Below are 22,627 nucleotides of genomic sequence, written 5' to 3' on the forward strand. Positions count from 1 at the left end.
TGGTATGGTAAGTTATTCCAGTAGCAACATAATGCCTTTCAGTAAAATAATATGGGCTCAGAACCACTTACTGCTTTTTGTTGGTACTACAACATACTATTTGTAGTATGTTATTATCTGTATGTCAAAACAGACATAATATTACAGGGTGGACTCATAGGCAGTGCTTTTAGAAAAATAAAGAACCACCATCCCTCTCTTAACTGTCCTTTTGAAAATTTAGATTATTAACTGTTATTTCCATTTATAGTTAGTAAATAGTAAGTAAAAGTAGAGATTCAGTAAATCACTTGTCCACGGTCATTCACACAGGGCCTGTGGCAGAACTGGAAGTAAACTGTAAGGTTTTTATGTATCCTAGTGCATAATCATTTTTCCTCTTGCTTTCTATTTTTAGTATGTTTATACCTACTAAACATACTATACATACTAAACATAGCTATTTATTTACAGAACTGAGGTATCCCTGAGGTAGTCAGAAGATTGCCTAAGCTGCAAAGATGTTGGAAGAAGATATGGAGGTGGCCATCAAAGTGGTGGTAGTAGGAAATGGAGCTGTTGGCAAATCCAGTATGATTCAGAGATACTGCAAGGGCATTTTTACAAAAGACTACAAGAAAACTATTGGGGTAGATTTCCTGGAAAGACAAATTCAGTATGTATTGAACAGATGGCTTGTAATTTATTTGTGCCTTCCCTCTATTTCCTTTTTCTTATCTAACCTTAGGGTTTATGAAGACTTGAAAAACGATGTCTGTTGTCTCTAAAGCTAAGTAAAGGGAGTTGTTTCCTCTTTTGCAGAGTGGGCTAAAATAGCATTTCATTTTCTACCTAAGATTTAGAATTATAATTCAAACACAAATTAAGAGTGGAAGCTCTGTCATATTCAGCTTTTTAATCAGGTTTCATGCATCTTATACCACTTGTTTTTTGTGTGTTTTTTTTTTTTGTTTTAATTTCTTATCTAAAGTGGAAGAGCTTGTGATAAAATGATTGTACACATTTATTAACCAAAATAGGTAAAGTAAGTGTGGGGAAAAATAAGTTCAGTATAGATCTAAACTTCTTAAATACATAATACAAGCAGATAGAAGCCAATTATATTTGATAACAAAACAAAATATTGTAATGAGAAGCATATTCTCTAAATCATGTGAGCTGATTAAAAAGACAAAAAGATCATTATTCAGACACATAAGCTTATATTTTGATATCTTCATTTTTTTGGTAGGAAGGGAAGAGGTAGAGAAAAAGAGAAAAATGTAATGTGAATTGTCAAGAAATAGCACATGATGAAATTAAGGGCCTGTTGCCATGGCATGGAAACATCATATTAAGTTAATTACATTAAATGAAATTAAACTTGAATTAAATTACTCTTATCCAAATATATTGTGAAGGTGAAAGTATTTTTATGTCAGTTGTTTTGAATTGCTTTTGTATCAATGACAAAATTATGTCATTTATTTCAGAGTTAATGATGAGGATGTCAGGCTAATGTTATGGGACACTGCTGGTCAAGAAGAATTTGATGCAATAACTAAGGCCTACTACCGAGGTGAAAATACTGTTTGTTATTTGTTCTTTCTTTTCAGTCTTTTAAGATACTTTCCTCTCCCTTTAATAAGAATTCCAGTTGTTTGATGTATGTGGAAAGAATGTATTATTCACTTTTTTTTTTTTTAATTCAATTCTGAATGTTTTCTTTTTCATGCAAGATACCTGACTTAAATGCCACAATGCAGGATACTTAGTACTTCTCTTCAAAAAACATTGAACAAAATAAGACTAAAAGCTTAATGGAAACTGTATGTAGGCATTCCAACAACTTAATACACAATTTAACTTTATTGTTTTTGTCTTGTATTTTTGATCCAGTAGCCTCTTTAATGAATTTTAAGATAGGTGTTTTTTTTTTTTTTTAGTTGCAAGTGCAACTTCTGGTCCTGATGTGGAGTATTTATTGTCAGCAATAGGAGTGAGGAAATGGAATGAGAAATGAGATCAGAACTCAGGAATTTCTGTGTTCTAATTTTGATTTGCAGTTTCTGACTTTTCTGTCCTTATACTTTTCCTCTAAAGGCGCTTGCTTAAAGGCACTTGCTTACTCCTGTAAGAAACATACTAGTAAATGTTCCAAAAACTATGATTCTAGCACTTAAAAATTAATCCAAGGGGAAAAAAAAAATCCACCGGTCAGTCACCCTGAAAAAATACTTTACTAAGCTCCGTGCTTCAACTGCTGGTGCAGACTCTCTTCAGCATGTTAATGCAGCTGGGTAGTATTTGCTTCATATATATTTACTTCAGTATATTTCCCTATTTCAGTAAATATACTTCATATATTATGAAATGTATTTACTTATGAAGTATATTTACTTCATAAATAGAAACTACATTAGTCAGTTGTATAAAGGCAGCTTATCTTCTCTTCAATCTGTTACGGATTCCTTGCTTAGACTTCTTTGCATATAATTTAACAATGGTGTGAGTTTTGTTTGATTTTATATTTAACGTGACATGTGAATGACTAAGATAGCAAAAACTCCATGTTCCTCTCATAAACTAATTACCTGATAGCAGGAAAAACATATTTTGTGAGGTATAATATCTTAGAGAAATTTTCTTATTTGGAGACAAAAGTAATAGTTATGCCTTACTGTTTCACAGTTGTATAGTCTTCTGACATTTTAATATGATAGAGTTTTAACAATGATTTTTTTTTGCTAATGTTTCTGGCTGTCACTTGTAATTAATGATCATCATTTTTCAACAAAAGATACTTCCGCTTTTCCCATTTCTTTTTATCCTTATATGTGAAACAGGACATTCTCTTAGTGTACAGCTTACAAGTTGAACTTGTGAATTTAAAATGATTAGAAATTAGTACCTGAATATCTTTGAGTTTCCTTTTCACTCTCGTAACCTTCCGCTCAGGTGTGTGCTTTATTTGAAGGGTTTCTGAAGTGCTGAATTAAGATTGTCTTCAGTTGTTTCAGGCCAACATCCTTTTCTTCTTTCTTGCTTACTGGCCTCGCTTCCCAAATCAAAACTGGTGGTTGAAAAACATCTGTTTGGGAATCCTGAAATTCTGCTCATGGCTCAAACCCCGTGTGGTGCAGTTTGAACCCTGCCTTTAAAGTTCTTTATACTGATGAGATTGCAGTGAAGTGGAACATAAAAGTGCTTGCAGATGCACATTGGAGACAATGTTATGGATATTCAGCAGTTCGGGCTCTTTGGCGTGGTGACTGTTTTACAGTGAGCTTTGTCTCTGGAAGGATGAGGGACATGCTAAGAGCCTGGAACACAGTTTTAGTTTAGCAGCAGGTCTGCAAACAGAGTGGTACAGAAGTGCTTTGGGAAAACAAGGGTGTGCCTGGGATGCATTCCCGATTCGGGCAGGGTGCCGGTGGGTAGATGCGGGTTGTTGCCTCGGCCGTTGCCGTCCTCCTGTGCTGCAGCCTCCCTGCGGCGGCGCTGGGCCCGTCCCCTCGCGCGCGGCACTGCTGCTCCCAGGGACCCTGGCCCACGCAGGGACCTTGGCCCACGCAGGGACCTTGGCCCGTGCGCGGCATCGCAGCGTGGGGGCCGGTGCTTCACACGCTGCCCTGAGCCTCGTCTTGTCCCGGCACCGCGTGTGTTCGGCCTCACCCAGAAGCAGAACTGCAGCTGACAGGGCATTGGTTGTGTGGGTTTTCTTCAGGCAGGGGAACGTGGGAAGTAGCCCGTGTAGCTGCATAAGCAGTGTCAAGCACAGGAAGTCAAACTGTGCAGCAGCGCCAAGTTACAGTTTTGGGAAAAGCTTTGTATGTACTTTTTGTTGTGTCACACCTCCTCTTACTGTTTATCCACTTCTATCTATGTCAGTCATGCATTTCCTAGCTGGACAGGTACTTTATTCACATGCTAGCTATGCTCAGCCATGTGTTCTGGCCACGTTGCTGTCTTTCGAGGCAATATCGGACACACACTTCTCAGTCCGAAAAAAAAGAAAAGATAGAGGAAATTATGGAAGACTTTACATTGCTGCAGTTTTATTGGTAGAATTTAAGGTAAAATTCTGGGGGTGGTTCTTACCATTCTGTATAAAAAACATATCCAGCAAAACTAGGAAGGCTGGTGGAAGAATGTTAAAGAGCACAGGAAAACTTTTGTAAAACAAAACCAAGCTTGGCCCTAAACTGATAAATAAAATGAAACCTAATAAAAATCAAGCAATTTGTGTCAAAAAGATGCAAAAGCAAACAACACAGGAGCTGGGGATACTCAGTGAAACTTGTAGGTAAAATAAAAATTATATTGGTAAAATGAAATATTTTTTCAGACTTGAGCATTTGCCACAAGATAACACTGCTGAATCCCAAATATCATTTGTCAGTTTTTTTTGCAAAAATATAGAAATATTTTATTAAATACATTAAAGGAGTATAAATAATAGTTTTTCTCCATGTGTTTGACATGAAAAGAAAGTTATTTCTTGAGAATAGCAAAGAACAGTCAAAAGACCTTTATCATCTTTAGTACTGTGATAGAATGAGCATGAATTAACAATATACTTACTTTCTCCAAAGAGCTATTAAATGACATAATTCAACTACAACTTTCCCTGATATTTTTTGGTTATTTTTTAAAATCCAAAATGTAGCATTAAAAATAATCTGTAGTGAGTTTTACAAGTACTGTGAAAAAAATATTTGCTATTTAGCTTCCATTTAGCAATTTGAAACAGTAAAAATAAAACAGCGCCCTTTTCTGGTCCTTTCCAGTAATCTTTCTACTCCTTTTCCTTACATACCTTTCCTTACCTTGGAATAGCTTAAGGTAAGAGGCCCATAACCATAGTGAAGAATGAGAACAGTGATCAAAATAACATAGCAATTTATTACTTTACATTTTGAGAACTTTCTTACCTTTAGTCTGATACAAGCTGCTAATAAAAGTTAACTTTTACGTGAGAAACTGGAAAAACACTTGCATTTCAAATACACTTTATTTTGTGTGATTCTCTTTTGTTTGATTATTGGTTGATTTTTATATATTTCTCTTCATAATTGCGCTGTATATTTTCAGGTGCCCAGGCTTGTGTTCTTGTGTTTTCTACGACTGACAGAGAGTCCTTCAAAGCAATCCCTACCTGGAAGGAGAAGGTGGTGACTGAAGTTGGAGACATTCCCACAGTGCTTGTACAGAATAAGATTGATCTCCTTGATGACTCTTGTATAAAGAAGTAGGAATTTTATGATGCTGTTTTTTAAAGTACACCTTACATTCCCATATATATGTATATATATATATATACACATACACACACACTTTAAAAAAAAATATGAGATTTCCATGTGAAAGCTGATAATACCCAGGTTATCAAGCCTAGAACCTGTGTGGAAAGGTGCCATGGAAACAGTGGTGGTGTTGATCCTGTGTGAGTGTAGTTCCTTGGGCAGATGGGCTTGCCGAGCTAGGAACTTTGCTTCATGTTGTTGTCTTAAGAATCAGAGGAATGACACAAAGAGTTTGACAGTACCATGATAGGATTCTCTCCTCTCTTAAATAGGAAGCTCTAAAATTGTGAGTTTCCTGATAAAAATTCTAGTTGCTGTTAAACTCTGCTGTGCACCAGTGAATTTACAAAATCTAGTTTGGATAGTTGGCACTTGCTAAATTGATAAAAATAATTTTTGTTTTGCTTTAAAGTATCATAATAGTCTTCACCTTTCTTGAATTTCTTCTTTTGCCCATTTTTATCAAAACATAAATCTGCTATAGAAATCTGTCTGTTGATATTCTCAAACTGCACTGTGCTGATCCTTCTTCGTTTTATTTTTCTTCATAGATTTTACTGTCAGTCCGTTCTGCCTTACTTCTTGTATTTGTGCCTCATTCATTTCTGCTACAAAACCAGCTTAACAGCATACTCTGTGGAAAATACTTCATGATAAGGCTGACCATTCTCTACCTCTTTATTTCTGCCATCTTCCTGAGAGATTTAAATTATTTCTTCCTTTTGCTGTTTCTTCCACTGGCTCTCCCTGTTCTCTGTTTGCCATCACTGATGGTGTAAATCAGCTTCTACTCCCTCTGCACAGAATACTGAGGATTTTCCAAAGGAAAAGCAAAATTGCATTTGAGCTCCTCCTTTGTTTATGGTATGTCACTTAGGTTTTGTCCTCAAAATACCTCGTCTCCCTCAGCAACTTGATCTTTCTGGTGACATTGTTTCCCTTCATGAAATTCTTGTCACTTCCCTCAGCCTTTCCTTAAAATTTAGCACAAGTTGATTTTTTTTTCCTTCACAAAAAAGTAATTCTTGATTTCATTTCTATATTCATTTGATTGCATCATCTACTTTACTGCTTTACTAAAATATATCTAAGAACTGGGTGTTTTGCTTGGTTTTACTTTGCTGTAGTGGCCCCTGTTCTGAGTCTGTTGTTCAATATCGTACAGTTACAACCTCCTTTTGGTTTCACTGACACTTGTCTTGCACTTTTGGGGAATTCTAGTTGTTAAAATTAATATATGTTGAAATGCAAACACTTTTGGCCATAAGGAAATTGGCTGCAGAATATCTTCTTATTGTAGTGGAAATATTATAAAGCAATTAAGTATCAGGTACATCAGTACGTTCACAGCTTCTTAACCCGCCTTGCCATTTTTTGACTAACCACAAAGCATTTTGTCTGTAAATATTGATAAATGCTGACAGACGAAATCAGTATTTATAATGTCTTTTCCTTTTGTGCAGTGAAGAGGCAGAAGCACTGGCAAAAAAGCTAAAATTAAGATTCTACCGAGCATCTGTGAAAGAAGATCTGAACGTGACAGAAGGTGAGAGAGACGGCGAGCGGGTGTCGCTCGTGTCCCCTCCGCCCGCCGGGGCAGCTCGGAGCTCGCCTGTGCTCTCAGGGGTTTGGCCCTCCAGACACAGCCGTGCTGGGTTACCCCGGAGCGGTGCCTGCCGCCCCCGGAGCGGCTCCGCAGCCGGAGCTGCAGTGCCCGCAGGCGCTGCTGCCTGTCAGCAGGCACCGAGCTGCAGAAGTGCACCACAGGGAAACCTCAGTTGCTACAAGAGGCAATTGCTAAACAGCTTAGGTCATGATAGCTAATAAATAATTAAGGTAACTATTTAATAGTTTCATTAATAGTTAAACTGTATTTTAAAATGGGATCTGTTGCAGCCTTCTTTTCTACTGGTGATACCAACTCCTGAGTATCATTTGTTAATATATATATTTAATTTCATAACATTTATGCTTCAGCCCCTATCATTTGTGGAGTAGTTTTGAATAAGCATGAAATTCTGTCTCTGACTGATTTTTTTTTTGTTCCTTTATTTCTTTAATCAATCAGAGAAACTTAGAAATAAACTTCTTGTTTCTCCACCATTAATATCTTTCAAATCGGAAAGCAAAATTTCTACAGATTTTCTACATACACAAAAACATTTTTTTCTTATCTATTCTAAATGAGTTGGTATTTACAACTGTAAGTAACTGACTTATAAAGGTTCTGAAAATTCTCATATAAGTTGCAGACTATTAAGAATCTTAGGTCATTTATACACTTAGACATATAAGGGTCTGTCACCAAGCATATTTTGGGCATAAGGATATTTTTATTGATATGAAGACTTTTTTTAAAGCATACTATCACATACTTTTTTTTTTTTAACTTTTCAGTTTTTAAATATTTGGCTGATAAGTATCTTCAAAGGCTCAAGCAACAAACAGCTGAAGATCCAGAAGTAGTGCATACCAGCAGTAACAAGATTGGTAAGTACACTGGGGTAAGAAACGAGATGACAGTGTCATCTGCTATCACAGCACATGGTCTCTTCTGCATCCCTTTGGATTTAACAGAAATTAATTAATACTTCCCTGTCTTCGTATACTGTCTCTTTTCCTTTTGCAAAATAACTTTGGCGCTGATTAGAAAGCTCAATATATTGATTTGGCAATTTTTAAGTTCTTTTAACCAAGCATTGTGTAAGCACTTGAGATAGGATGCTCGTTTTTTTTTTTTTTTAAAAAAAAAAAGATTAGTATTAGTGTTACTGATCTTGGTGCAGGTTTACTCTGGGAAAACGTCTGGCACGCAGTCAGGGCTCTGTAAGCTCTGCCTCTTGCGAGGGAACGCTGGCCTGTTGTAGCTCTTCCCTACAGCACGCTGAAGGCAGTTGGTTTGTTTTCCTTGGGTCATTGCTGCCTGTGCAGCCTTCTCCCTTGAGCTCTCCTCAGCAAGGTTCTGACCTTGGAGCTGTCCTGCTCTGTTGCAGTGTGGTTTGGGGAGGGTGCCGTGGCTGCCCCAGGTGGAGGGTGTGTGGGTGCTGCCCCTCGGCTGCCAGGGGCTGCAGGCGACGCTTCCAGCTGCCTCCCTTCACGCTGAGGCGAGTGAGCAACCACAAGGAGAGAGAAAACCTCCAGGAGCTGGAGTTTGCCTTTGCCCTGCTGGGCCGTGGCTGTAGCGTGCTGTGCTGCAGGGCGTGAGGAAACGGAAGCGTTTTCCTTTAAACCCTGCAGGCGTGTTTAACGCGGCCCTCGGAAGTCCCTGCAGCCAGAATTGTAGCACCGTCAACGGCGGCGATGTCGTCAACCTCAAGCCGAACAAGCAGAGGACCAAGAAGAGCCGAAGTCCCTTCAGCAACTGCAGCCTCCTGTAGGTCGCTGCCGGGGCGAGCAGCGTGGCAGGGAGCAGGACAGCGAGTTGTGCCGCTCGCTCGGCGCAGGACCCCGCGGCTGCGGGGCTTTTACCGGAGCTTCGCGAGTCCCTTGTGCCTCGGGGTCTGCCCTCTGAGGTGGATTTCATTGGAATTGCTGACGCGATGCGTTTTGGTGAGTGGAGTGGGACACCTGGTGGCAGGAATATGGACCATGGCTGCCCCACGCACTTCCTGAGGATGGAGCCAGTGAGATTCTCCGGGGTGCGGGAATCGCTCACAGAGCCGGGAACTCGGCTTTGCAGAGCTACGAGGCACATTTGACATCAGGATAATGCTTACAATAGAGGTGCAGAGCAAACTGTTGTGGCCCGAGGTGAAGTAACCACTTCCAACTAAATTAAAAATAATAAAAAAGGGGGGAAAAAATAAAAACCATGACAGAATTGCTTAGCCGGGACACTAAAATGTTACATGAAGAGCACGATGAAGACGTCACACTTTACGCCGGACTGTATGTGTTCATACAGATGCTGGCAGTTCTGTTAGTGCAATATACTTGTATTATATGAATGTTAAGGTCTATGTGTAAACATTTGGTATGGATATTTAGGCTAAATTCAAGCATATACTTTATTTGACTTACTGTGCGGCCCAGCTAATGGCTTTTAAAATAGCTTTTCTGTTAGAAGCTTTCCATTTCAGATGAGAATTTCCCAGTTGGTACTGTGTAACTTGCTACACCTTGGGCCTAACAGCTTAGATTTAAAAATGTACGGTGCCAAAAATGTTACTACTTTATACCTAATGCTGCGCTAGATGTGCTTGTAGGTTTGTTTTTCTTGGTCTTAACAGGTTGAACAAATAACCCGATCTCTGACGCTAACAGTTATTCAGATCGAGCCTATAAAACTGGTCATATTCCTGTCCAAAACTTGGTGGCCAGATGCTGTTTTGTGTATGAAGAAAAGAACGTGCAAAGTGGTGTCACAGAACGTCTAAGTTCCTTGGAGAAATTTCTCTTAGATATCATAAACTGGACTGTGGGGGATCCAAGAAATTGGAGCTGGTGACTGAAATACATTAAAGAGACTTTCTTTAGTGCTTTCATGAATTCAGAGCTAGCTGTGGGCTAAGGAAAAGCTAATCAGCATCTGCAAGATGAGAGACATGGCAAAATCTTTCAAAGTGCTTAAGTAACTTGCAGAAGTGATTCAGACTTTTAGGAGCCCAAATCTAAATTTAATTTGTTTGGGCTGAGGCTCCTAAATCACTAAGGTGCTTTAAAAATGTAGATCAAGATATCTCTTATTTACCAAGAATAGACACTTTTTAATCTGCCTCCAAACATGCATCAATTTTAAAATAACGGTTTTGTTTACATGTTTCTTGAACAATTTTAACTTTCTGGGATTTGTATAACTAACTTGACAGTAACAAATGCAAAACACTCCAAGAAAAAAAAAAAAAGGATTTTTAATATTTTTTTTTAATTGTGTATGAGATTGCAGACCATTTGACTGGTCCTGTGTGTGTCGGGAGGAGAGGCTTTTCGCTGTGCGAACCCCGTGGGCAGCTCGACTTCTTGATGCCCGGGTCAGCGGGCAGAGCTGAGCGGTGCTCGTGCCCTGCAGCAGGGAGCCGCGGCAGGTTGTGCCCGACGCCGGGCGTCCCTCAGCTCCGTATTTTGCGACTTCCTGCCGAGCAGCCTCCGTGCGGACGGGCGGCCGCAGCGTCTCCCTGCGCCGCAGCACAGCCGGGGGTGCCGCAGCGCGTCGTGGGCATCGCCTGTGGAAAAGGGCCCTGACGTTGTCATACCAGTGCGTTTAGTCGCTGTGTGTGTGTGTGTAAATAGGGTTGAGTCCCTCCTGCTCTAGCAATTTGAGAAGCAAAGTATTGAGGATTTGGTGACCAAGAGACTTAAAACTGTACATAATGGGATCATCTTACTGCCTACGTTACTGCTACAGATGTTTGCAACATGGAAGCTCTTCCCTTTCACTGTCTGCTTGCCAGTTTTCTGTTCGTTTGTTTTTAAGCAAACAGAACCACCAAGTGTTTGAAACATCTTTTTTTGTTGTTTATTTAATTTTGTACAGAGTCCTGACAAGTAAGTCGCCTGAGCTTACGATGAACAGTTGTACTGTTACATATTATGCTTTAGACATTGTACTATTACATATAGTAGCCATTCATATTTGGGGTCTGTCATTATAAACCACTGTTTTAAGAACTGAAAACTGTATAGAAATGTTCATAGATGGAGACCTGAGAGACTACTTAAGGTTTAGGAGATGTAATTTAGTACTTACTGGCTTTAACCTAAGGATGTATTTGCAGCACCGGGTACCAGTCACTTAATTCTCACTGTCTTAATTCTGGAGTGGCTTTTGCTTTGTCCTGCCCAGAGCTCAGTCAGCACTGTGTGACAGAGCTGCAAGCTCCCGAGGTAGCATTTGTCAGGAGGCCTCTTGCATGCACATTGCTTAAAGTGTGTGTTGTTTCCTCCTGGCTGCAGCGTGTGGGTGTGAAGCGAGTGAAGTTCTCTGCGTGTTGTGGGCTTCTTGGGTATTCACATCCCTGCCTAGTGGGAGGTTGTCTTGACTTTCGGATGAGAAAGGCCTAAACTTTAGCCCTTGGGTAGTCCAAGTCCCTCACGAGTGATTTTTATCGTGAACATTGCCCCATTTCCCACTCAGTGCTCGTTAGCGTGTCCTCAGTTTACGTAACCGGAGCTGCTCGTCAAGGTGCCCTCCTTGAGGAGGTGTCTGGCTGGCGCTCTTGGCTTTTGGCCGGTCCTGCAGGTGGAAAAGGTCAGTGGTGGTTAAAGCCTTGGTGAGGGAAAGGTCCCTCATGGCAGGGGCGCTCGTGGGGCCGGAGGCTCCCCTGTCCAGCAGCGAGTTACCCACCTCGGGGCTGCGGGGTGGCTCGCACCGGACCTCTGCGTGTGGAACAGGTTCAGAGCTTTCTTAAGGCAAAGCTGACCTTTTTGGTCAAAATGCCCAAATTACCACACTGTCAGTCTGATTTCCTGTTTATTTCTTTTTATCCTTAAGTATGTTGTGCTTTTCTGCCACTGGGCTACCGCATACCTGACATGCAGTGTCCCTTCACGTTCCTCCTGCATCGAACGGAGAGCAAGCACGGGCCAATAAGCTGCATTTCAGCAAAACTACTCACCTTATTTCCATCAAAAGTATCGCTTGTGTCCATCTCCTTATGTGCTCAACTAGCATCTGAGGCTTACAAATGAAAATACTTCCTTCTTAAATATGGCACCTAATACATAATCAAAACTGGAAATAAAAAAGTAGGAATTATTCATTTAGGCCTAAACAGTGTTAGGGAAAAAGAAGAGAGTTTTCAAATAGTTTTAAGTAATAAATTGTGTTCTGTATGAGAGCTGAGACAGTCACCTCAACACCAGTCAAGTCCTGTTTATGCAGCACTAAATTAGCCTCATTCTCAGGGTACTAATACTATTAGGGTAATGCGTGGTTAGGGGAGTGAGTATTGTGACATTCCCCTTGTCTCTTACGGAGATAAATGTTCAGCAGAACCAACTCAACTTGGTCAAAATGTTTAAAGAAAAGAATTATCTGGACCAGGAGAAATGTTGTTCTCTTTGCTAAAATAAAGGTTATAAATTGTTCACTCTATTTTCAAGTCCATGTGAATTAGAATGGTTGAAACAGATCATGTATATAAGTGTTTTTATCATCTTCATGCACTCAAGTTAATGTAACATATTTTTAGAAAAACACATCAGTGTAACTCACAGTTAATCCTCAAGTGGAAAAATAAATGCTTAAAATATTCTGTGTATGCTGTTTGTCTGAAAACCCCCAGGAGTTAATTCTGCTTTTCTCTGTAAGTGACAGCGGTTGTTTCACAGCAGTGTATGGACATTTCTATTTGCTTCCTGCCCGCTCTGACACAGCTCCCTCCTTTCGCAGTCACGCTCCTTTGCGGGCAGTGGTTCTACCCCTGTGGCTGCTCGGAAGGGTGCGTGCCCCGTTCCGCTCCCTCTGTCCCTGGGTGCTGGAGCCGCTCCGGGGCGCCAGCGGGGGCACCTCGCTCTGTCCAGCCGAAAGGCCCTTCCGAGCTCCTGCCTCTGGGTTCCTCCTGCCCCGGGTGCCAGGGCAAACGCGGGTGCTCTGTTCCGCTCCTGGGGGCTGCCCTCTGCTTTTTCCGTGCTTTAGTGCAGCTCACAGAGTGCCCCGGCTGAGATGAGCAACCCTAGGAATGGCTGTAGGCATTGAAAAGGGCATTAGAATATTGCTGATACATCGAAGATACCTGATTGATTTTTCTGAAAATTAACAGGTGCCTAGTCCAGGGGCTTGAGGAGAGCAGAACTCACAGTGTTTGAGTCTGTGTCCTGTTGCCTCTCCTGTGTCCGGGTTTGCGTGCAAGCAGCATTGCTGGCCCAGGAGGGATTAACTTAGCCCAGTGTTACCTGTCGCTGTTCTCCACGCCACCCCCGCAGCACCTGCCATGTGGTCACCTCTGAGAGACCGTCCCATGCTTGCGGATCACTGGATTATACTGGAAAATAGAAAATAATCCCGCTGCTTTCCTCAGAAGCTACCAGAACCAACCCTTTGGCGTGTAAATGTAGTTCTTCTTTTTCTATACTCGACTTTCTCAGTTGTGCCTTACACCCGCTGAGTCTGATTGACTGCATGTTGATTTTTTTTTTTTCACGACATATCTTTTATATATATATTTTAAAACCTTCCATGTGTTTTTTTTTGATCCCTGTTACTTGCATGATGTCAAGCCTGTTTAGCCCCTTTATGTTACAGCAGTAGTAACAGATGTTGAAGACAACGGCTCTGAAAGGGCAGGGGAAGCCCTGGGAGCTGCCTACGGGAGGCCTGTTTGAGTAGAACTTTTTGTTTAAAAAGAAGAGTTGCACATACTGTAAAATTACTGACTGCTCAAACCAGTGTGAGAGTTAATGGATGTGGAAAGGCAGTCTCGTATCTTAGAAAAGCTTAGGAGAAGGTATTAAGAACTTGCAAGTCAGATGATAGATACAGATTTTACAAAGTTTAAGACAAACAGAAAGAACTTAAAAAAGCAAACACTAGTAATTTAGGCCAAAAGCAGGCTAATCTAGGCTCATCTCTTGTGATTGTGACTCTTCCCTTTTTTGTCCTTGAGAACAAAAATCCCACTTGAGTTATACTAGTAAATGGTGGAAAAAGTAGCAGCCATGAAGGGAACAGTCTGAGCAGGGCTGCTCTGCTCCCCTGAGCTCTGCGCGACTGCCAGGGCCGTGGACTCCGGCGCTCTGTTAAACGGCTGGCAGCTTCGTCTCCACCTAAAGTACAGGCACGAGAAGTTTTGTTTTTAGATATTTCTACAACTGTAATTAAAAAATCCATCTTGCTCAATTCTTAGGAACTCTTGGCAAACTCCGAGCTGAAGACCAGGGAGGTTTCAGAAGTAAAATGTAGCATCTTGCTTGAGTAGCTGCCCCAGGAACGAGCCCCCCCCTTTAACTGAAAGGTAACTCCTTCTAGAAAATACTGGACTCTACGAATTGTGCCAACCTCTTAAAGTTATAGTCAGCAAGAAGTAGGACAGTGTCTCATTTAGGAAAATACAATGCACAGTTTATTAACTGGTTTATTGCAGTGATTTGTCCTTTTGCCCCAAACAAGTTTCACACACTATGTATACAGCGCAGGAAAAGTTGTGGTAGTTGAAGTCTTAATATAGGACAAAGCTTCATTAAATAAAACAAAAAGAAAGGCTGACAGTTTCCGACAGCTCAGCAGAAGCACATTCCAAGCTGCAGCAGCAGTATCACCTCTACAGGAAACATCCTGATAGCCAGATCCTCATTGCCAAAATAAAATGCCACTAGTGCCCAAGCGCAGCAGCTGCGGGCGCCTCGCGAGGCTGTGGCGCGCGTGCGGCCGCACGGAGCACCTCCTCCGCGCCCTGGCGCTGCGCGAGTGCAGCCTTCGGCACCGGGTGCTTTCACGAAGGTAACCGAGAGGACTTCTAATCCTGTTTGCTGTTGCAAGATTGTCGAGTAGCTGATTTCTGGTGTTCTAGCAACGTGATGGACTTCTCGGAATTTTCCAAGTTTCTCAGCAGAGTCTCTAGCCTCCTCTTGATTTTCTTCTGATCCTCAATAGCGCATCCAATGACAACTGACTGGAACTTCTGATCGATGGGTCCCGCGGGCACGTCGGACGTGCATGCGCCGTACAGTGACAGCAGCCGGATCTTGGCATCTTCCAGGTCATCGAGGAGCTTGTTGACGATTTCATCGATCATCTTTGTGGCGTGCAGTAGGGATTCCTGCTGCTGGGCATTGCGGATCGTTTCCACAGAAACCTCCACTGTGAGGGTTCGGCCCATCAGACGATTAGCCGTCAGATTTAGCTCTTCCCTTTCACCTAATTTGAAAAAAAATCTAGGTTACCAACTACCACGCTGCAGTGCTGTTGACATCAAGATAACTGAAATACTACAAAAGTTAAAAAAAGGGTACAAGAGGTTGGTGCATTTTTAAGTAACTGACAATGACTAAAATTTCCAGAGGCCAGAAATGGGGTCCTTTACATCTATGTCCTACTTTCTATGGCTCATCCAATGGCTGTGCAAAGCAGGCAGTGCTGCCTGCAAACATCATTCATTAACAACACAAGCATGTTGAGGAGCCTCTGTGGTGCACAGGAGATTTATGGCACCCCCAACAGGCTGTAAGGAAAGAAGTGATTTCTGAGTATCAGTCTCAATAAGGGGATACAAAAAAAAAGTGTTTCTATTTTGTGAAAACACATGTGTTTTTTCTCCAAAATGCCAACTTGTTATATTTTATATGCTCTGAAAGAACCAATAAACTGGCAATTTAAGGCACGTCCTATAAAAGATTTGGGTTTGGCGAATATATTTAAACCAGTGTCACATAATCATGGGAACTGAATTAATGAACTAGCTCCCGCAGACTATGCACACTCTGTAACGTCCAGGTATTAAGCCATTGAAATTATTATTACTATTAGCTGAAAAACTTCTCTTGGTAGAGAGGCACTAGCATAATAAATATAAACCAAACAGTGAACTAGGCCTGGGCTTCACAAACTGGGTGATGAGGGGGTGCCAGGGCAGGAACCGCCGAGCGGCTGAGCTGCTCCCACAAGGCGAGTAGGGCAGCAGCTCCCACCTTCGCTGATGTGCCGCATGTCCTGGCTGTTCTGGATGTTGTGGATCATCTCCAGCAGGATTTCCTTCTCTTGCTCCATAGCAGACGCTGCATCACGGAAAGCCTCTACCCTGAACATGGAGGAAACAAACAAAATCTTTAAATAAAGCAATTTTTCATCTATACAGCTACCAAGAGGTTTTTTTTTAAGCTTGAGGTATAAAGTCATTTAGTTATCCATGAACAAAACAATCATGAGCCAGACTTCCGGACTTCACGCCCTCCTTCCATGCCTTGGTTTTCTTTGCTTTTCCTGACAGTTCTGCTCAGTGCTGCCCCCCAGACTCACCGTGTGGGCACGCAGACCATGCCCGTGCTGCAGGCCGGCAGCAGAACTGCTGCACCTGCGCAGCCATCACTACCCGAAGAGCCAGCAGGGCTCCAAGCAGGAGCCCAGACCCCAAGGCGGCAGTGGCACCCCCGGCGCGAGGGGCAGCGCGGCAGGGCGACGCGGGACAGGGGCCTCCTCCGCTCTGCAGGAGCTCCCGCGTGGCAGGCGCCCCCGGGCAAGCAGCACAGCCGGGCTGGCCCTCGTGCATCTCATAGGTGGCACAGCTCCTCCCTCCGGGGAGGCTCCTCGGAGCTGCTCCTGGGCTCCGAGTGAAACGTGAAACCCCGTCAGAACCCCGACACGGCCTTGTCTCATTCACCAGGCTGATACAAACCCAGGCCATGATGAGGGGAGGTGAGAGCCCATCAGAAGCTGCAGCCTCCTGTTAACTAGAGTCAAGTTCCAGTGCTCTCCTCTCCACCTGCTGCACCATGGAGAAACCAACGTGGCCAGCAGCAGAAACGCGAGCCAGACGCCTCTGGAGGTGCTCTTTCCGGCCTAGTTCCGGGCAGGTACCTTGGTAGCTGGAAAAGCGCCCAAGGGAACTGTCGAGGCTGGAGCCTGTCCCCCTGCCTGGGCCCCGCACCTGGAGACCTGGCAGGACTGCGGCCCCAAGGACTCGCCGAGCTTGGGTCCAGCGTGGAGCAACGGAGATGATCAAGGGACTCAAACATCTATTGTATGAGGAAAGACTAAGTGAGGCCTGTTTAGCCTGGAGAAGAGAAGATTGAGAGGAGATCTGATCAATATGTATAAGTACCTGAGGGGCGAATGTAAGGAGGATGGGGCCAAACTCTTCTCAGCGGCAGCTAGTGACAGGACAAGGGGTAATGGGTACAAGTTGAAACACAGAAAGTTCCATCTCCATATGAGGAAGAACTTCTTTCCTGTGAGGATGACAGAGCCCTGGAACAGGCTGCCCAGAGAGGTTGTGGAGTCTCCTTCTCTGGAGATCTTCCAAACCCACCTGGATGCCACCCTGTGCCATGTGCTCTAGGTGTCCCTGCTGGAGCAGGGGGGTTGGACTAGATGATCTCTAGAGGTCCCTTCCCACCTCAGCCCTTCTGTGATTTTGTAACTACAACATAAGTTGTGTCCAATCCGAGCGCTCTGCATTCTCCGGGCCCATGGCAGCCACGCAAGGGTGCCCCGTGCCCCTGGTGCCAGGTCTAGATGCCTTCGGAGGCTGTGTGAACAGGAGGGGAATCCATCTACCTGAAATCTTTATTAAACCTGGCCAGAAAAGGAAAACCACCCACAGTATTATTCATTCTCTTATACTCACTCCTTGAGTACAAGTCTTGGGGAGAAGAGTAACAAGAGAAAAGAGGATTGGAAAAGGCAAAAGAACAGACTAAAAAGCAGTCTCAGGGGACAGGGACCACACTGCTGAAACAGCTCGATGCTATGACAGCGTTAGTGAGAGCACAAGCTTCAGGCCTTTCCTTTAATATTAATTCTGAGGAGGAGTGGGAAAAGTTAACTCGATGCAAATTCTTGCCATGAGCAAATACACTTAATTATTATTTTGGACTAGTTTATAAGAGTAACTAGGCAGGTAGAGTCATTTCAGACTTCTGATGTGCGCACTATATAATTTAAGAAGTCTAACAATATTTCCATAATGCTTCGCCATGCCTTTTTTTAAACCTAATATTTTCACAATTAAAAAAAAAATCTATTTTGGTCACTAGAAAAGTTAACATTAAAATTCGGAAGCATCAAATTCTGATTTAATGATACTTTTATACCAACTTAGGTACATCACTGTACTATTTAAAAACTAAGGCTCTGTCTTCAGTGAGTGGATCAGCTGTTGACTTCCGAAGGGATTTTTCGAGCCCTGTAAAGAACGTGGGAAACGCTAACAGAGATGCATCTCCGACTGCTGCCACTCAAAAGCAGGCGCCTAAAATATCCCTGCTTCCAAAAGGGAGCTACTATCATGAGGGGTGGGACCTGAGAGCCAAATTAGCAAAATTAATGATCATCTACCGCATAAAAACATTAACTCAACAGTCACAGCTTTGATTGATAAAATACAAAATCCTATAGCGAATTCTTGGGAACTGTATTAGCCATTTTTGTCTGCGGCCCTACAGGCTCGTTCTACAGGGGACAGGGACGAGAGGGCAGCACGCCAGGGCTCCCCAGCCCTGCTGCCCTTCTGTGCTGGTTATTCCTGAGCGCTGCGCCAGGATGCAGTGGCTGAGGACGCAGCGTCTCGCCGTGGTGAGCGCCCCGGGGCAGGGCAGAGGCGCCGCGAGGCAGCCAGCGCTCTGGGGCTGTTGCACTCCTGGCATAAACTGTGTGTGACTTCTGTGTCCACGACAGGTAAGGGGGCCTCTGGGGACCTCTCGAATGTTGTCCTCACCGTCGAGGCCCTCTAAACTTCCACCATTTTTGGTTTCCAGGACTATTTCTGATGACATTATCATCCAGCAATACCAAAGGGGCAGGCCACCAAAACCTGCGAAAATTCATTCCATAACACGGCAGCTGTAGTTGTGAGGGGCCTAGATATCCAAACAAAACATAAAACAATAGGATGATTTCAGAACAGCAGTCCAGAAATCAAAAACAAAGCAAGCAGACCCACACCAGCCAAGACAGTCAGGAAAATACACCAGTGTTTCGTACAGAGAAGATGTTGGGCAGGATGCAACGAGGTGAGACCCTGAATTCCTACTTCTGGTTACTTTGGTGAACATTTTCCTTCCCCAAAATAAATAAAGTATTTCGATATAACCTAAACTGATTGTACTTCAACCACATTAAGAGGAGCCTGGAAAGGTTCACAGGAAGATAATCACAAACTATTCCTGCAACCCCTCTCTTTACCCTTCCCCTTCGATTTTACACCCTTCTCTCTGCTTACAGCAAGGCCACGAAGTCCACACCTCTCTGTCAGCTCTCAATTTCTTTCTCAAGTGCCTTAATTCACAGATTTGTGTAAAACTTCGCTTTCTCTGCAGGGCAAAAAAGGTCTGAAGCAAATTTCTAGCTGAAGTGACTTCAGGGGAAAAAGTGAAAACAGAATCCAAGTTTCGATAAAAATCAAACAAGAAATAGAAGGCAAACTAAAACATAAGATATTTAGATTCAGCTTGATGGAGTGGTATGGTGGTTTTCTGATAGCTGAAAATATCAGGTCATATTTTAACTCTTTGCTGTTTTGAATATCAACTAATAATTCACTGGTTTTCCTTGGCCTGGAAGGCCAGGGAGAGCACTGCACATGCCATCTACATGAGTGCAACATTCCCCTGGGGAACAGGTGGACTAGGCTCTGCTTTTGTTTCCACATGAGAAACTCGATATCCACTTTTTTTTTATATATATATAACAGCTGCAATAACTCTTTACTTTAAATTGTTGGCTTATTTAAATAATTCATTATGGAAGGCTGCATGATGAAGTTGGGGATGAATTTTCAAAGGAAAAGAAGGAAATACTTGTAGAGTGCGCCGCTGTTCAACAGAAAGAGTTAAGCCCATGATACCAAGACCAGCAGGGTTTCTCACTGTGGTGTGCAGAGCAGCTCAAAGGAGTTTCTGTTCTCTGGGGAGCTGCTCAGTGGGCATATAAAGAAATGGTGGGGGGAAGGGAGGCTACTCCAAAATTAAGACAGAATAAGTACAAGAAATAAAGGGAAGGGAGGAAAAAAAAAAAAAAACAAGCGAAAGCAGAAGCCTGACTTTGCACCTTACGAACTCTTACACTCAGAGCAACACGCTCATTTAATGCAACCACCACAACACTGTGACTCATGAACAGGGACTCAGGTCCTGCTTCCCACTGCTGCTGGGACCAGCTCTGTCCTGCACCATCTCCTGGATGATCTGGGAGCTCATCCGCACTGCCGGTCGACGGGTAGAGCGCCCGGCGACGGGGAAGGACGCGAGCAACCCTCAATGCCTTGCCCAAACACATTTCTCTGCTCACAAATACAAGTCATATTTGGCTCCTCGTGATCGAAGACCAGTTAACAAAGCTTTGCTGTGCAGGTGTGAAACAAGCTGCCCAGCGGCACAGCCACATTCACACTACTCCGGCACTGCCTCCTGCTCCTCAGGAGAGGGCATCCCGCTTCAACTCATCCCCCTTTCCTGGGGGATTTCAATAAGAAAATACTCAGCAAATGTCTTGAGGGAAGTACTATGCACCCCTATGGTGACATACCAGCAGATACAAGACAGAAATACCTTGTTACTGCTTGGGGCGGGGGGGGGAAACTCTCTTGGAAGATGGGGAGAGGGCCACAGGAAAGCTGTTCAAGAGCAGAAAATCGAGGCAACAAGGGCTGTTGAAGCATTCGTCCAAGCTTAAGTAACCTGACAAGTGAGGGTTGTAAAGGGAGTTAATTAAAGATCACAGTTTGTTTTGACAAATTTTCACTTATTATATTTACAAATAGCATCTCAGGCTAAAATAAACTGGAAAAGGAAGAAGCATGGAAGCTCTTCCTCCTGTCATTCAAATAATTTTCAAATTAGGCATGTTGATCACTCGCATATAAATCAAACACAAAAATGAACTTAGTTGACTTGAAACAAAATAGTTTCACTTCTTTCTCAAGAGCTTTGCAGTTACTAATATGCCTGTTCAAAAGACCCAAAAGAAACTGAAAACTTCCATTTGGGGTTTAACTTAGCACTGGAACAGGCTGCCCAGAGAGGTTGTAGAGTCTCCTTCTCTGGAGATCTTCAAAACCCGTTTGGACGCAGTCCTGTGCTGCGTGCTCTAGGTGTCCCTGCGTATGCAGGGGGGTTGGACTAGATGATCTCTAGAGGTCCCTTCCAACCCTAAGCATTCTATGATTCTATGATTCTATGAACTTTGGGTTAAAGTTTCTGCTTTGTTTCATTAAGTTGCTCAGTAGATGCAAAAGTAAAATTGCGCAGTTTTGCTGCTTATTTAGCACAATGTTTTGTAGCTATACATTCACACACTGGATCTATATGTCAGGAAGGAGACTGCAACCCTGCAGACAGTGACTTTCGTTAGTCAAATTCGGAGAAGTCTGCAAAGAACTTCAAAGAGATTTAATCAACCTAAGTGAAAGAATAATATAACAACGCATAAAGCTCACCCTTGATTAATGCAAAGTAATGCACGCAGAAAGGGAAAGACGCAAGTGCTGTATCTCACAGAGCTCCTGTAATTACAGCATCTTAGGGACCGGGAAAGTTCAAGGGTGGTTCTGCAAAAGCCTCTGATCAATACGTGGCTGTAATGAAGAAGGGGTGTGTCGAAATTTTTAATGGTTTTAGGTGAATCAGTGGTACTCTCATATAACCCTGCGCATCTCTCCACCTCGAAAGGGACACTGTAATTAGGGAGAGCTGAGAGGACAGGGAGCCTGATTAAAGGCAGGGAATCATCTCTTTATACAACCAAACTGGGAGAAAAAAAAAGCAATAAATGGGTTATTTGGGGAATGTCAAATAACAAGAAGAGGTGAGACGTGTCCTGACACAACAATGAAATACTCGGAATTAATGAGGAAAAAAACAGAATATGCAACTAAGCTGTGGGATGTCTGATCCCATCAGAGCCGGTGCCGGCTGCATTTCACGGGCTGCCAGGCGCCCACCCGGCTAACGAGCGCCGGGACCAGCAGCCCGCGAGCTGCGGCGGGGCCCGAGGCCGCAGCGAGGGCCGAGGCGCCGCAGAGCTCCGGGCCCGCCGCGCACCGCGATAACGGGGCTGCGGCCGCCGCCTTCCCGGCCACCACCAAGCGGGGCCCTTTCCGCGTCGCCCCCAGCTCCCAACAGCTCCCCGGGCTGCTCCCTCATGGCCCGCTCCCCACGCCGGGACCAGCGGCTCGCGAGGGGCCAATGGCTCCCGGGACACGGGGCGCTCAACGGCTCCCAAGGGGCCAACGGCTCCCGGCGCGGGGGTTGGTCAGCGGCTCCCGAGGGGCCGAGGGTTCCCGGGGCGCCGCTCCCCACCTGAGCTCCAGCTGGTCCAGGTTCTCGAGCAGGCGGCTCGAGCGATCCGCCATGGAGGTGGAGCGGTAGAAGCGGCCGCGGAGCTGCCCGCCCGCCGCCTGCTGCTGCTGCTGCTGCTGCGCGCCCTCGCTGGCCTTGGCGCTGATCTTGGCCTGGGCCATGGCACTGCCCGGCGGCTCCGCGCTGCGGCTCCTGGCGCCGCCGCTCCCTCCCCGCGCCCCGCAGGCGGCGGCCGAATGCGGGCCCGGCGCTCATGGCCAAAGAAGGAGGGCGGCCGCGCGGCGGCCCCGCGGCCACCCCGCCCCGCACAGGCGCCGCCCCGGGCGGCCCCGCGCTCCCGCGCGCCCGGGGCGGCAGCCGCGCGCGCTCAGCACAAACGCGGCGCGCGCTCCGACTTGCGGGTGAGTCAGGGAGCTCGGGCTGAGTCACGGCTCGAGCCCGCGCCGCGGCGGGGG

General features: G+C 44.3%; 2 protein-coding genes across 2 annotated transcripts; one reads left to right on the forward strand and one right to left on the reverse strand.

Annotated features, from left to right (window-relative positions):
- The first annotated feature begins 456 nt into the window (after positions 1-456).
- On the forward strand, positions 457-8,961 carry RAB23 (RAB23, member RAS oncogene family). The gene is made up of 6 exons (XM_010228070.2): positions 457-655; positions 1,473-1,558; positions 5,074-5,230; positions 6,749-6,831; positions 7,683-7,775; positions 8,523-8,961. The coding sequence occupies exons 1-6, from the start codon at positions 501-503 to the stop codon at positions 8,660-8,662; spliced, it is 714 nt and encodes a 237-aa protein (XP_010226372.2). The 5' UTR covers positions 457-500; the 3' UTR covers positions 8,663-8,961.
- A 5,695-nt stretch (positions 8,962-14,656) lies between these two features.
- BAG2 (BAG cochaperone 2) lies at positions 14,657-22,462 on the reverse strand. The gene is made up of 3 exons (XM_088531216.1): positions 22,173-22,462; positions 15,849-15,958; positions 14,657-15,078 (listed from the first exon to the last, which is right to left on the reverse strand). The coding sequence occupies exons 1-3, from the start codon at positions 22,331-22,333 to the stop codon at positions 14,678-14,680; spliced, it is 672 nt and encodes a 223-aa protein (XP_088387342.1). The 5' UTR covers positions 22,334-22,462; the 3' UTR covers positions 14,657-14,677.
- Positions 22,463-22,627: the final 165 nt, after the last annotated feature.

This window comes from Tinamus guttatus, unplaced genomic scaffold (genome assembly GCF_059628265.1).
Source record: "Tinamus guttatus ecotype Peru unplaced genomic scaffold, ASM5962826v1 Tinamus_guttatus_pri_ptg000402l, whole genome shotgun sequence".
NCBI lineage: Eukaryota > Metazoa > Chordata > Aves > Tinamiformes > Tinamidae > Tinamus > Tinamus guttatus.